Source organism: Scomber japonicus, chromosome 10 (assembly GCF_027409825.1).
Source record: "Scomber japonicus isolate fScoJap1 chromosome 10, fScoJap1.pri, whole genome shotgun sequence".
NCBI lineage: Eukaryota > Metazoa > Chordata > Actinopteri > Scombriformes > Scombridae > Scomber > Scomber japonicus.
Genome location: NC_070587.1, coordinates 4,026,000 through 4,040,596, shown reverse-complemented (window position 1 = coordinate 4,040,596; position 14,597 = coordinate 4,026,000). Strand labels below are relative to the sequence as shown.

The window sequence follows — 14,597 nt, the reverse complement described above, 5'->3', positions numbered from 1 at the left end:
TTCAAAAACAGGATTAAAAACATAAAACATGAACTGGATATCAAAACATACCTTTGACCACAATATTTATGGGAAATTTGTCAAAGTTGTATTTTAACCTTCCACTACATTCCAGTCTGAAGAAATAACTGCCAGTAACAATGTTATTCAGGGTTGAGGTGCAGTTTTTTTTTGTCAGTATTCCATGCAATTCTCCATCACTCGTTTGTTCACTTCTATCAAACACAATTTTATCATTGTTTAGATCTCTCCATTTTGCTTTACAACTGCTATCTAAATTGTCTTCAAATCTGGTCTCTATGTCAAAGGAGCAGGGAATAGTCACACAGGATCCACTCAGGACCTCTATTGACGTTGGAACAGTGGCCTGATATTCCTGACACAGGGCACCTGAAACAAAAAAAACAAATCTTGATGAAGAAGAGTACATACAACTTAACAGTAGTGAGACAATTTTACTGCTTCAAAACTTTTCTAAAATCTTAGCCCAATAAAATATCTATAACATCAAAGAAAGTGATGAATGTAATTATTATGGTCTCAGTGGTTTTTAGATGTGTTAATTAATTTGCTGTGTTGGGGCGAGCAGACACATTTTTCTCCTTTTTTCACCTCAGTCATAACCAAGGTTATTCTAGTTTTGAAATGTTCTTTAATTTTTAATTTTTATTTAGTTTTTCAGTTTGCTTTTTTATTTCAGTTTAGTTAGTTCATCGGGTGATTTAGTAGTTTTAGTTTAGTTTTTATTTAGTTTTAGTTTTAGTTTTTCAGGTATTAAGAGCAAGCCTTGACTTGTAGAAGCTGAAAAGGATGAAAGAATGAGTGACACCAAATATGGTTTATCATATCATATATAAGTCCTTTTAATTTCATTCTTTAATCACGGCTGCTGCAGGACAGGAAGTAACCGAAGGAGAAAACGAAACAACAACTAAAACGAAGCTGAATTTATCTGCAATTCAGTTTAGTTTTAGTTTTAATTGTAGTTTTTATTTTAATTTCAGTTAACTAAATTATTTTTTCATTGCTAGTTTCAATTGTTGAAAAACGTGCACTAAAGTGCCCTCTTAGAGCCAAAATGCATGCTAAGGTGCCCTCTTCGGAGCCAAAACCCGTGCTAAGGTGCCCTCTTGGGAGCCAAAACGTGTGCTAAGATGCCCTCTTGAGAGCCAAAACACGTGCTAAAGTGCCCTCTTGAGAGCCAAAACACGTGCTAAGGTGCCCTCTTGAGAGTCAAAACACGTGCTAAGGTGCCCTCTTCGGAGCCAAAACGCGTTCTACGGTGCCCTCTTGAGAGCCAAAACGTGTGCTAAGGTGCCCTCTTGAGAGCCAAAACGTGTGCTAAGGTGCCCTCTTCGGAGCCAAAACGTGTGCTAAGGTGCCCTCTTTTGAGCCAGAACGCATGCTAAGCTGCCCTCCTGGTTGGCAAAACACACTAAACTGCCCTCTTGGGTGGCAAAAACACGTACTAAAGTGCCCTCTTCAGTGGTGAGAACGTGCTGTATGTACCCTTTTTTTTCTTTTCGCCCCTGCCCTTCAAGAAGTCTGTGCACGCCACTGTTTGCAATGGAGCTGCTGATGGACACAAGAAAATGTTCAGACCTGTCTAACAACAGAGTATTATCTTATCTTATCACAGAATTATTTTGTACCGTGGTTTGCATGCTTGTGCAATAATGTTGTTGTTTTGTTGTTTTAATGAATCAATGAGTAAATGAACAGCAGCTCACCTTGCAGCAGACACCCAATCAGAAGTAGATTCAGAGCTCTGGTCATCTTTGTTGTTCAGGAGAGGCAGAAACTCAAGCTGAAAGCAGTCTGGAGATAACAGATGTGGTACATGTGATGTGTGTGTGGTACATTTCATCCTTCAAGTAATGATTTTCAGACTAGAGTTGATCTGAAGGCTAATGTGACATTTCAGGTCTCGGGTGGACAATCCTTTTGTTGAACTCACATATAAAACTTTGTCAAGGAGGAAAAGTAATAATTAAATAAGTGAGTGCTAATTTTGAAAACATTCTCAATTATTTAACAGACTTGTCACTTCCTGTTTTCTTGAGAAGAGGAAGTGAAATGAAAGTTTAAACAAAGTTTAACAAGTATTATAGTATATTCGCTTTATTTACTGTTGCATCAGAAATCTATAATTGTTTTAGGTAACAAAAACTGTTTTATTTAGTATTCAGGAGTTACATTTTCAAAGCACAATCTACAAAGTACTTTTTTTTTTGTGCAATTTTACAGTATAATTTTTAAAGTATCAATATCAACCAATATTTAGTTGTCTTTTTAAATAGATGAATGCTATCAATATTGAAATTACAGCAACTTACATTTTCATCAGGTCCGTTGAGCTTATAGATGAAATGTGCAAAGAGAAGTGAAGCTCATTTGAAGTGAGGTTGCACATAGCTCACAGGAATTATTTTGATAAATAGGAAGTTACACAAGCACAAGTAGGTGTGTTACAATGACAGGCACTTTTTTTCTTCTTGTAAATATTGTAATGGCCACAAACTAGGCTTGCAAAAGAAAAAAAAATACCATGAATATTGTTATAAAACCAAGTAAGGAAATATTTCACATTTTGTGTGTGATCAGGAATATGTATGATCAGACTTAGGCCTGAGTTGCTGCTTAGCCTGAAAGGAAAGAGATGATTTAATATATTATATGGCCTCATTAATCACCATCATTTAAAAAGAAAATCAGTTCACATGAAGTAGGCTTAATAATAATCATATATCTATCTAACCATACATAGATATAGATATATAAACACACATATACATATATATACACACATACACATACTTATACATATATATAGTCAACTTAATAATCATATATATACATTCATACAGTCCATAGTCAACTTAACATGTGTGTATGCAAAAATATTTGGACAAGAGATGTCATATTTAAATTCATATGCTTTTAACTGCTGTATTCCTGGTAGGAAGTGCTGTTTTAAAGGTATTGGTTATTTATTAGTACATTTAAAATAATGTCTAAAAAGTAAACTTGTTGTTTTGTTGGATGCATGTCTAGGCATTTCCCTTTTTCTTTTAATTAATTATAACGACCACAACCCATACACTGTTTCCCTGTTAGTCATGGCATGTCGAACTGCCATAGTACACATACGCAGGGCATGATCTGTGTTCGACGTCTTGGGCTGCACATGAATGGCATGCACACGCAATTTGTCTGAATACTTGAGCCTGTCTTGAATTAGTTTGATTGTGAGAATGTGGATCAGCCTTTATGGAACCGCTTTAGCCTGATCTCATTTGTTAGGCTCATTCAGGTAGGAATTCGACAATACATTTTTTCTGAGCTTGCTTTATGGAATGGACCCCAGGTCTCGTTTGCAAAAAAGATCTTGATCTTAATGAGATTACCTGATTAAACAACAGTTGTTCAGATAAATAGTATCTTGTGGAGAAATGGTGTCCGTCTCTCCAATAGGGCTCCACAGACTTAAGCTGTTCATTCACACACAAAAAATGTACAGTGTGCTATTGGTAACATTAATTAAGTTTAAATTGGAGAACTCCTATAGACCTCTTATGAAAAAAATCTAAATAGACGTATTTTATTATTTGGGAGTGATACTGCTACATAAAAAGTACTGTCAACACCAATCAAATACATAGAGATCATGAATTATGAAAACATATAGAGTTCACATGAGATTAGTTGAAGTCATGAAAGATCAAGGCAATAAAACCATTTTAAGTATGGTTTTTGAGTTGTGAAAGAGGGCTCTCGTCAGGATTCCAAACTGAACATTAGAGTTAATGTGAATCCCACTATCATAGATTGAAGTCAGAATGTTAGTCAACTCATGGTGGATGCTGTGAAAGCACTTCAGATGGTGCCCCACTCTGACACACTCGTGGTCATCTTCCTCCAACCAGATCTGTGGAAGACTGCAGCAACTCTACAATCTTTGTCTGAAGCTCCTTGGCTTTCTCTGCATTTTTTTCCTCCTTCACATTTCCTGCCACCTGGAGCCCCTTTAGCACTGATTGCAGGGCATCAGCGTTCTTCACAGACTCCATCTGGTCCCGATCTGCTCGGATCTCCTCCACCCAGTCCAGGTAGGCCTGAAGTAACCCAAGGTCATCCACAAAGTTCATTATAATCCGGAGTTCCTGTCGAGACTTCTCTAGCTCCCTCAGCCTCTTCCTTCCCACCTCTCCGATGTCATTTCCAACAATACTGAGAAAGGAGAAAATAACCAGTTAGGAGTTATTATTTTTTACAAGGATGATACAGTAACTCACACTAGATGGCAGTGTTTTCATACATTATAAATCTGAGGATGCCTGTTTAAATCTTACGTCAGAGTTTTTAGAGAGGTGTTTTTGCTGAGGCTGTTGACAATATTTTCTGTTCCTCCCTCTGTGATGCCGGTAATGTCCAGATAGAGCTCCTCCAAAGTGTTGTTTTGCTCCAGAGCGCTCCATAGTTCCGAAACCCCCCCTGGACCCAGGTTATTGCCACACATACTGCATAAATGATTAGAGAAATTTTGTTGCAGTAAAATACAAACAGTGGTGGGTGTGAAAGTGTGAGATGACAAACTTTTATGTGCTAATATCTGCATTTTATGGCAAATATTCTCTCATAGTTTTGATATGGTAATTTGATCATCTTGATAAATACTTGTGGTAACTTACAAGAGCTTCTTCACTTGGCACTCATTTGATTTTAGAACTGCTGATTCTAAAATAGCTGCTTGTCTATCCAGGCAGTTGTATCTCAGACTGAAAGAGAATAGATGGAAGGTTAATTTGACTTTGTTTATGGCAGTCTATTAATAAATGTTCATGCTCAGGTTTATGAAGGACCAGTTTTGACAGACAAACATGTAGATGGGGGAGAAGATGCTAATCCCACAAAGAAAGGCCAAGTTGATTTTTAACTTCATCAGTAGTCAGGTAGCAATCCTTACCTGTTTACCTTATCTTGACAGTTCATGATCAAATAAATTACTTACTAGAGAGATTCACAGCGATGTAGGATTGGCCCCAGCGTGTTGAGTCCTCTGTTGCCAATGTTTGAGTATCCTAAGTTGAGATCCTGCAACTTGTGTGTAGAGAACTTCAGTACGTAGTGCATCGCTGCACAGTCCACAACACTCAGCTTCATTTTAAACAGATTGAGTTTCTTGATCTCTGGTGCTACAATGCTGGTGGCTTCATCCATGTGGAACTCCATCAAGCAGTGAAGAAGATTCAGGGCTGTCAGGTTTTCTAGCTCCCTGTGCTTAAACTGGTCTTTGAACCACAAACCCAGCTGGGTAGGGATGCCATCCTCTTGCTCCATAGGCTGAACAACAAGACCGTCCAGATGACCTGCCAGTAGTACTCGAAGCATTCCCATGAAGAAGCGTGTGAACATCTGGAGGCTCTCCATCTTGTCCATGTTGAGGTCCATATTTTGCAGGGGTACAGTTGTGGAGGATGGTGGATTCACCCCAAAACACCAGCAATCCAGGGCCTGGATTATGTCCTTGTGGCTGAAGAGGTTGATTGCACAGTAGAGGGCAGCTAGATGTTCTTGAACAGTCAAGTGGAAGAAAGAAAACATCTCCACTGTCTCCTCTTTGAGAGATTGGAGGATTTGGCAGAGAAAGGTGCTCTGAATATCAGCTGGTTTGACGCCGTACTTCTCCAGATCAGCTCTGTTGAACAAGATCTTTTTCTGTAGAAGGTTTTCATAAGCCAGTTTTCCCAGGTTTGTCAGTTGCTGCTTAGCTAGTGAGAGAACCTCAGATCTAGGGGTGCTTCTCTCTGCACTCCCCTTCAGTGCATGGTGCTTGACCGCTGTAAACAGGTAGCAGAAGTAAACCTCGCTGACTGTTTTGGGTGGATTGAGCTCCAGAGATTTTGAGTCACCAACATCTTGAGGCCCTGATGAGAAGAACTCAGCCATAGCGGTACAGATGATGTAGCAATAAAGAGGGATGAAGGACAGTACAAAGAGGTTGTCATTGTTCAAGATGTAATCGTAGACTTTTCCTGCAATGTTACTGTCTTTGTAGAACTTGGTGGTATATTCCTGCACTTGGTTCTCCTCAAATCCCAGCACCACGCAGCATCTCTGGAAAAAACGCTTGGGAGCTCGAGTCGATGGTCTTGTCGTGAGAATAAGCGAGGACTCTGGAAGAAGGCTTCCCTTTATCAAAGCCACCATCAGCTCTGACACTGGCACCTTCGAACGTACATCAATGTCTTTGTCAGGACTGTCCCAGTTCAAGGAGAATTTGAATTCATCCAATCCGTCTAAGATGAAGAGCAAAGAGCTTGGTAATTTCAAAAGGTCAGGTAAAACTTCTTTCAGGTACACAAACCGGTCTCCAAGAAGCTCCAGTAAGCTCAGTGGTGCTTCAATCAGATTGAACTCTCTGAAGCGAAGGTCAAAAACACATGTGAATTCACGCATGTCCTTTCCAATTGCCCACTCGTAGACCAGCCTCTGTACTGCGACACTCTTTCCGATACCAGCAATACCCTTCACTTTGACTCTTTTCAGTCGCCGTCCCGATGTTCCTTGGGGGCTCAGTAGTTGGCATGGACGGATGCGTTGGCAAGCCTGGTGAACATAGATGCGAGCTCGTCTGCTTGCTAGATCAAAGTACTCATGTTGGCTGCTGTCAATTAAGTCAGTATCTTCTGTCACAAAAAGGTCAGTGTAGCGGATCTCGATGTGGGAGGCTGAGTTTGAAACCACTCCCTCACCCTCTGAGTAACACTTTAACTGCTCTGTGCGTTTTAGCAAGGTGGTTTTATGGGCAGAAATGGGAGCTGCAATGGAAGACAGGAAGATGACATACAGTAAAATGTCAGAAAAATGAAATTTAATCACTATTCAGTTTTGTTGTCCATATATAAGATATTTACATACCTCGAGTGTTGGGAAACTTTATACTCCTGTGAGGTCTATGTTCTTCTTTAGCTGGGTAATGATGATTACATGAGTTAAGTAGATATACTGTTGCCTTGATGAATTTTAAGTATTTTTACTAGAAAATGAAGTTTATAATTCATACCTGTGGCCTCTGCTGTCACTGTGAATCCCTTGGTCTTTCCTTTGAACAGTTTAGCCAAGGGGCTTTTAGACTTCTTCTCTGTGGACATCATAGGATTTGTAAGGTAAATAGCATATTATATGATATATGTGATTATAGACAATGTAGTTTTGTTTAGACACAAATTAAGATACCCTGCATTTAATTAAGATTAAAATTAATTAAGATTATTCACAGGTTGCCTGAGTATTTGTAATATAACTTATTAGATACAAAACAAACAAAAAGGCTAAATATTCCTCAAGGGTTAATGCTGCTTCATAGCATAGCCATAGTCAGTAAAAATGACCTGGTATCACAGTGTAATTTAATGGCACCCTGTTAATGATCCTGTTATTCAGGCAGTAAAGTCTTGTTATCTGTGGTACAGTGCCAACATGCAGGGTTTGAAATATAATCCACTTCAACAGCAAATGCACCTGTTCATGTGAAAAATTAAACTAATCAAACACAGTCTTCACCAGCATATCAAAACAGCCTCACCTTCAACTTTAACAGGTGCAGGTTCTGGCTTCCTGACAGCATTGCTCACACAGTGTTTCTCCACCCAGTCCTGCAGATCCCTGCAGTAATAATCCTGCACTTCCCTCAGCACCTGCAGGAACTTTCGGCTGCTCTCCTCAGTTGCGCCCACTGTCTCTAGTACTTGGGCCACAGCATTGAAAGGTGGCCTGTCCAGCAGAGACAGGTAGTGTGCTGGGGAAAGTACCTCAGCATCACGCAGCCACCGCAGCAAGGGTGCTGGGTGGTCATGAGTCCATTCCAGCAGCAAGTCTCTCTGAGACCGGAGCAGCTGCTGAGCTGAGTTCATGGCTTCAGAAAATGCTGCTAGGCTGTTCAGAAGAATAAAATAAAGACAAGACGTTATTTTAATAATGATCAGAGTCTTTGATTCAGAGACTTTAATTATGAAATACTACACTGTATCTCAAGAGAAGACTAACTTTGAATACTGCTGACTTTACAATTCTCACAGAAAACTAAACAAACTGCAATTTGATTTTTAATGCTTACTTTAACAATATATTTTAATACTTACCTTGATAAATTATGTTATCTCTACATTCTGTGTTGCTTTTCCTCTAGTCATGTTCTGCCATTGCAGTCGTGAGTGTTTGCAGGAAAGCTGGGTGTGTTCTGCCTTAAGGTGCAGGGAGGTGGAGTGGCATGACTTATTCAAAGGGTCCATAGTTCAAAGAAAACAAGTCTTTTGTTACTTTCTCTGATTAGATGGTTTTATTTGATCTTGCAGAAACATGCTAATCCCTAGGTGGCACGCTACAATATAAGGGAAAATATTACACATGTTCATGACATATGGTGCTGAAAAATTATATTAATTGTCAAATAACAATTATACATTTTTATGTAGTTTTGTGATTTGAAATAGATTGTTTGGCCAGTGAACTATTCTGTGCAATCTCTTGTTGAAATACAAAAGTTTTAACATGAGACATGTTCCTTGTATTTTCATAATGTTTACAGCTCTGATGACATATAGTCCTCATGTTGAGGGGCATTTATTGACAGGATAGTAATCATTTTCAGGCAGAAAAGTTAATCATTAATCTGTTTTAGTCAGCTTTCCATTAAACTTTAATCGCTGTCATTTTTATCACACTACAGTGGTTTGGTGAGGTCAGTGCGTCCAGACAAAAGGAATCAGGGAGCCTTTGAGGAAATGGCTAACAGCATGAGGGTGACTCACACACTGTCATGTGTTGTCTCATAGATACTTGCTGAGGTCTTTCTTTCCCTAGCCAACAATTTATAGTTTGTCCGTATAAGAAATAATTTGTGTCTTTTAAAAAAAAATTAATAAGTAAAAGGTTATTAATTGTGAAACTGCATTTCATGAGGCACTGGGATACTTCAGTCACTATATATATATTGGATATTGGATGGTTAAGCGGGGGCATCAAAGTGAAGTCATTGCACCAGGAGCAAAATGAAACAACCCAACTTCCCCCTCTTCTTTCCACTGTTCATCTCCCCTCTGTCTGTGTTGGCAGAGCAGGGTTGCAGTCATGCATGTGGACACTGTCTTTCTAGTGTGTCCTCTGATTTTTGGTGAGTAACATAATTATGTATTATTTTTGTGTTTGTTTTTTAAATGTGTTAAGGACATTCAGCATTGACCAATGTAAGTTATGACTAGTTACCACCGATACCACCATTATTACCTTAATTATTACTGGCAGAGAGGGTTGTTTTTTTTCTTGTATTAATGTTATCTGAGACAGTTTTACCTATTTTGTTGCCTTTGATTTTTACTGGACACTAATTTATTTTCTCCATTTACAATGTTGTAAATATATATGCACACAAATGTGCCTAAAATACCAATAAATATCTGTTTTTCTTTATTTTTTAACCACATAACATACTGAGAAAAAAACTGGTAGTAGTGGAATACTTCCAGAGCCAAAAGTGCAGTTGCCTTCTTCCCTTTTCTAAAAATATTTATATTGCGAAATACTTGCAAGGCAGTGCATTCAAATGCAACATGTCATGCACACTTTGATGTGTAATGTCTAATGTTAATTCAAATGTATTCTTTTTGATTATTTCTTTCTTCATGATCTCTATGACTGCAAGTGAGCGTCCTATAGCTTAAAATAAAAACTTTTTAGTTGTCCATGCATTTGGCTTCAAGATGGTCAAATTAGAATTGAAAAAGTGCTAAGAAAACTAATAGCACAGTTATGAGGCTGTATATGGCATGATGGCTCAATAACAAAGTCTTTTTCTGACATTAACAATGTGCCGATATCCGATACTGTAATTGATCATTTCCTGTTCTCCATCACAACAGCAGCCTTGTGGAGGGGCGTCCAGGCTTCATCTCCTGATCCCTCAGTCCCTGACCGTGTCCGTGCCCTAGTTGGCTCCTGTGTAATGATTCCCTGCTCCTTCACTCCTGCAGCTTCTCGTTCTCTCAAGGGCAGGAGGGAGAGGGTGGAGGTCCGGCTGAGGTTCAGAGGTGGTGGTCACATCTTCGCTCTCCGCAGCACTGCTTTTAACAGTGAGGACAGAGATCAAGTGAGCAGAGATTTCCTAGGCCGTACATCCCTCTTTGGGAAAGTTGCAGATGGGGACTGCTCTTTGAAGATTGAAAGGATCAGCCTGGATGACTCGCGGGTCTATGAGATCTCTCTAAAGAAAGGTGATGACTTACTTTGGGGAAGGCCAAGAAGCTTCAATCTGGATGTTGTGGGTAAGTGGGGGAGTCACTTGTAATGCCTCTTTTTCTACTCATATAAAAGTAGTTATTTTGAATGTTTAACAACTATATAATGCATGAGTATCCAGGTTAAAGCTTAGATGATGGTTCTAGCCACTAAGATTTATTGTTTGTCGATGTGCAGAAGTGCATGAAGTACAGATGTGATCTGCCAATAAATAAATAAAAATATACACTATACATTTATACTAAATGCAATAATAGTCAACAAGTACATTTTGCAATTTGTCCAAATTAAATAAAGAAAATTTAAGAAATAGTCATAAAAAGTAGTAAAGTAGACAAAAAAAAATACAATCACATATAGGCTGATTAGTTTCTGTAACATAATATGGGACAAATCCACTGTCCACTGTCTGTTCTGAAATACACATTTATGATTTTCCTCACTGACAGACACTCCTGAGGCTCCTGTCATCAGCGGCATGTTGTCAGCCACAGAAGGACAGCTGGTCACCCTGAACTGCACCGTCAACTACCACTGCCCCTCAAGACCTCCTGCTCTCCAGTGGCACTGGGAGAGAGGAGCGCAGCTGAACAGCAGTGAGCCTGGGGAAGAAGTAAAGACTCTCTACCCCGAGGCCCATAGACCGATGTTACTGGCCTCATTGTCCTTTACAGTGTCACACCGGGTGAAACCCAGACTCAGATGTGAGGTCAGCTACCCAGGAGCCAAATCAATGGCCATTTCAAAGGATCTGCATGTCACATGTAAGCATAGTTTTGACGTTTCTCTTTGTGCTTCTTGGCTCAGTTTACACTTACACTTACAGTTTTTCACCCTTTTTTTTTTTGCTCTGTAGTTCCACCGAAAGATGTGAAGGTTCAGGTGCAGTCCTTGACAGTGCAGGAGGGGGGCAATGCTTTACTGGTCTGTTCTTGTAAAGCGGACCCGCCAGCTTCAGATTACCACTGGTCCTACAGCCAACACGGCCGTACAGTGCACCTCCACAGGCGCACACACACAATCCGGGTGTACAATGTGACCCGAGACATGAAGGTCCGCTGCTCAGCTCAGAACCTGATTGGGCGAGGAGAATCTCGACCAACGCCATTGAACATACAATGTAATCCTACTTCCTGTAGACTTTCCTCCAATGACCACACGTTTGGACTGACAGCCTGCTTATGATTGATTTTCAAGGCTTTTGAGGGGTTATAAGAGTTTCATAGAGGGACTTCTTTATTTCTATTTTTCCACTCTGACTTGTATTAATCATACAATCATAGTAGTAGTAGTAATCAGGGTAGTATCAATCTTCTCATCTAACCCTCAGCAAGCGAATAAGAAAATGTCCCACAATGTCAAACTATGCCCTTTAATGTGTCATAATAATGTTTTCCTTATTATTCTTAATCCCCATTATCCTTGTCAAGTCAAGTCGTTGTCCAATATATGACACTTCCTTTGAACTTCATCTCTGGATAACAAAATCTCACCACTCAAACAATATCCCAATAACAGAGGAGTGATCCAATATAACAGAGTAAACATTATATAGTGAAATATTCAGTGAATTATTAAGTATACTTTTAAATAAATAAGTTAAAAGTCTTTCTTCTCTCCTCCAGATAAGCCACTCATCCTTCGGCTAACTTCCACCTGTGTTGTAGAGGACTCGGAGCTGCTTTGTCGCTGTTTGGTTGACTCCAACCCGAGAGCTGCAGTCACCTGGAGTGTTAATGGAACTGCTCCACCTCCTGATTACAATGTGTCAGTAACATCAAATTCTGAGATGCTAACAGCTACTCTGAGGGGCCACATGGACAAACCTCAGACAGTGGTCTGCTTCGCTTTCAACGCGCTTGGAAATGACTCCCTGATTTTGGTGCAGGGAGGAGACGGTGTGTTCAAAGTGCCTATTTTTTTTCCCACAGTAACAAACAATACAGAGGTGTTGCCTCTTATTTATTCACTGTGATGTAGAGATGGTGCTGAAACCTCTATGCAACATGCCTGCAGCTTGAAACATTTAGTAGAGAAGAATACATTGAAGAGTGAATTAGGAAACACTGTAAAGAAAACCTCATGTTTTGCCTTTCTTGAACGCTGAGTGTAGCTTTTTGTCTTGCTTAAGTCCATTTTATATTTCTGTATATTGTATTGTTTAAGATGTTACTTTTTGTATAAGATTATTTTGAAATATCTACTTCACAGTAAGTGAAGACCTTGAGTGATAAGCCTTATAATTTCACATTACATGCTGACCCACTGCTGCTCTTTTGTCCATATACAGAGACAGCAACTCTGTTGTGGTTTGTGGTACCTGCTGTGGCCATTTGCCTGGTCATATTCCTTCTCTCTCTTATTGTCTACTGTTGCCGAAAAAGAGCTGGAAAGTATGTGAAGCAAATCAGCACTTTTAATTTAACATTTGGTACTGTCACAAATGTTTGCCATGTGATTTACATGCGGTCTCTATTCTGCTCCTTTCAGACATGGCCTGAGACGTCCAGCTGTGTACCCAGAGGGGATGGGAATTTATCAGGACCGGATGCCCCTCTACATTAATTGCACAGAAGTAACCCATATCTATGCCAACGGCAGCTACCAACTTGTATACCAGAACTGCACTCCTCTTTTCGTCCGTACTAAGCAGGTATTTGTGTAAAATGATTTTTGAGTGTTGGTAATATCCTTGGCAAGAGAGGGCATTGCATACTGTGGACAAAAATCTCTTCATTCCTAGATTCGAAGATTAGCAACGTCTGTGCCTTTTTCAGATCCGTCCAATGGGCAGAAGAGGCGGAGAGAGGCGGGTCGGGGAGAGAAGAAGAGCAGGAGAGGGTGGAGGTATAGACAGACGAGGCGGTTTGGGAGTCAGAAGCACAAGGGAGGTGCAAGGTACTGCTGTGGCTGATGCTGAGACAGCCATCTATGTGGAGATCCTCTGAAGAAGATTCACTTTTATATGATTCATTCTTATACATGTTTATTAGAGCTGCAACGATTTAATCAATTACTTCCTATTTTGATATGACTCATAATTAACCACGTAGCTGCAATCTTTTCACAGTCATTCTTTAAAGAAAAAAAAGCCCAAATTATCTGATAAAATGTGAAATGTGGATTTAATTTTCTATGACAGTCAACTGAATATCTTTGCATTGTGGACAAAACAAGGCATTTGAAGATGTCACGTTGGCTTTTAGGAAACAATAATTTATGGACCAAACAACTCATAGATTAATCAAGAAAACAACCAATAGATTAATTGATAATGAAAATGATCATTAGTTTCAGCCTTATAGTTCTACATTTATGTGCCTTGGTTTTCAGACTTTCTATATTATACATTTAGTCACCAGCGTTTTGCAGCAATGTACTATGTAATCTTTTCAAGAGATAGTAGTAATCTTTCTTTCTCATAATCTCCATATTAAACAGTTTGTGTCTTTTGTGAGTGTTGGCCTGCAACCTACCTCTGTACTTTAAAAAATAAAATAAAAGATGAAATGTTTGATAAAATAAGTTTCATCTTGCGTCTATTCTACAACACACACAAGCATAGACCTGTTGGCTGCTCTCGCTGCTTTTGTAACACTAGCTGAAGTATATCTAACACAAGGTTTTAAATTGATAAGTGAAGTGTATCAAAACTAGCGTACACCTTTTTCATGGCACACATGTTATATAATGTAATTATAATATAATAATTATACTAATGATGGATCTGACGTTTCAGACGTCTATCTATCTATCTATCTATCTATCTATCTATCTATCTATCTATCTATCTATCTATCTATCTATCTATCTATCTATCTATCTATCTATGGTGTGACTCCTATAATCATATCAACAAATAACACTAACAATAAACTACTTTATTAAACATATTTACATAATACAGCCAGAGCTCAATTTTCAGCTTAATCCCTGGATTTGAGGATTAGCAACATCTGTCCATTTTTCAGATCCGTCCATGGGCAGATACTCTCATTATTACTGTAATACATCCCTGAAATTAACCTGGTAATACTTCTGTACCTTTACATATAATTCTATTTGTACTTTTGTAAAGGATCTGAGTTCTTACAGCTTTTCTCAATTGCTTTGAAACTTATCTTCAAACTGTTTTAAAGTTCTCTCAGTTCTCTTTAAAGATTTCTCAAAACAACTCATGTGCAAAAAGACTATACAACATTTGCAAATGGTAACAAAAAAAAGAGGATCAATATTTCAGTTGTGAAAAAATGTTGTTCTGATGATTTCAATTGTTTTTTAAGTCAAAGTAACTGTAAATG

At 38.9% G+C, this 14,597-nt stretch overlaps 1 protein-coding gene across 1 annotated transcript; it reads left to right on the top strand.

The window, feature by feature from the left end:
- Window positions 1-12,055: 12,055 nt before the first annotated feature.
- On the top strand, window positions 12,056-13,334 carry LOC128366058 (uncharacterized). The gene is made up of 4 exons (XM_053326709.1): window positions 12,056-12,194; window positions 12,587-12,689; window positions 12,787-12,949; window positions 13,074-13,334. The coding sequence occupies exons 1-4, from the start codon at window positions 12,086-12,088 to the stop codon at window positions 13,242-13,244; spliced, it is 546 nt and encodes a 181-aa protein (XP_053182684.1). The 5' UTR covers window positions 12,056-12,085; the 3' UTR covers window positions 13,245-13,334.
- Window positions 13,335-14,597: the final 1,263 nt, after the last annotated feature.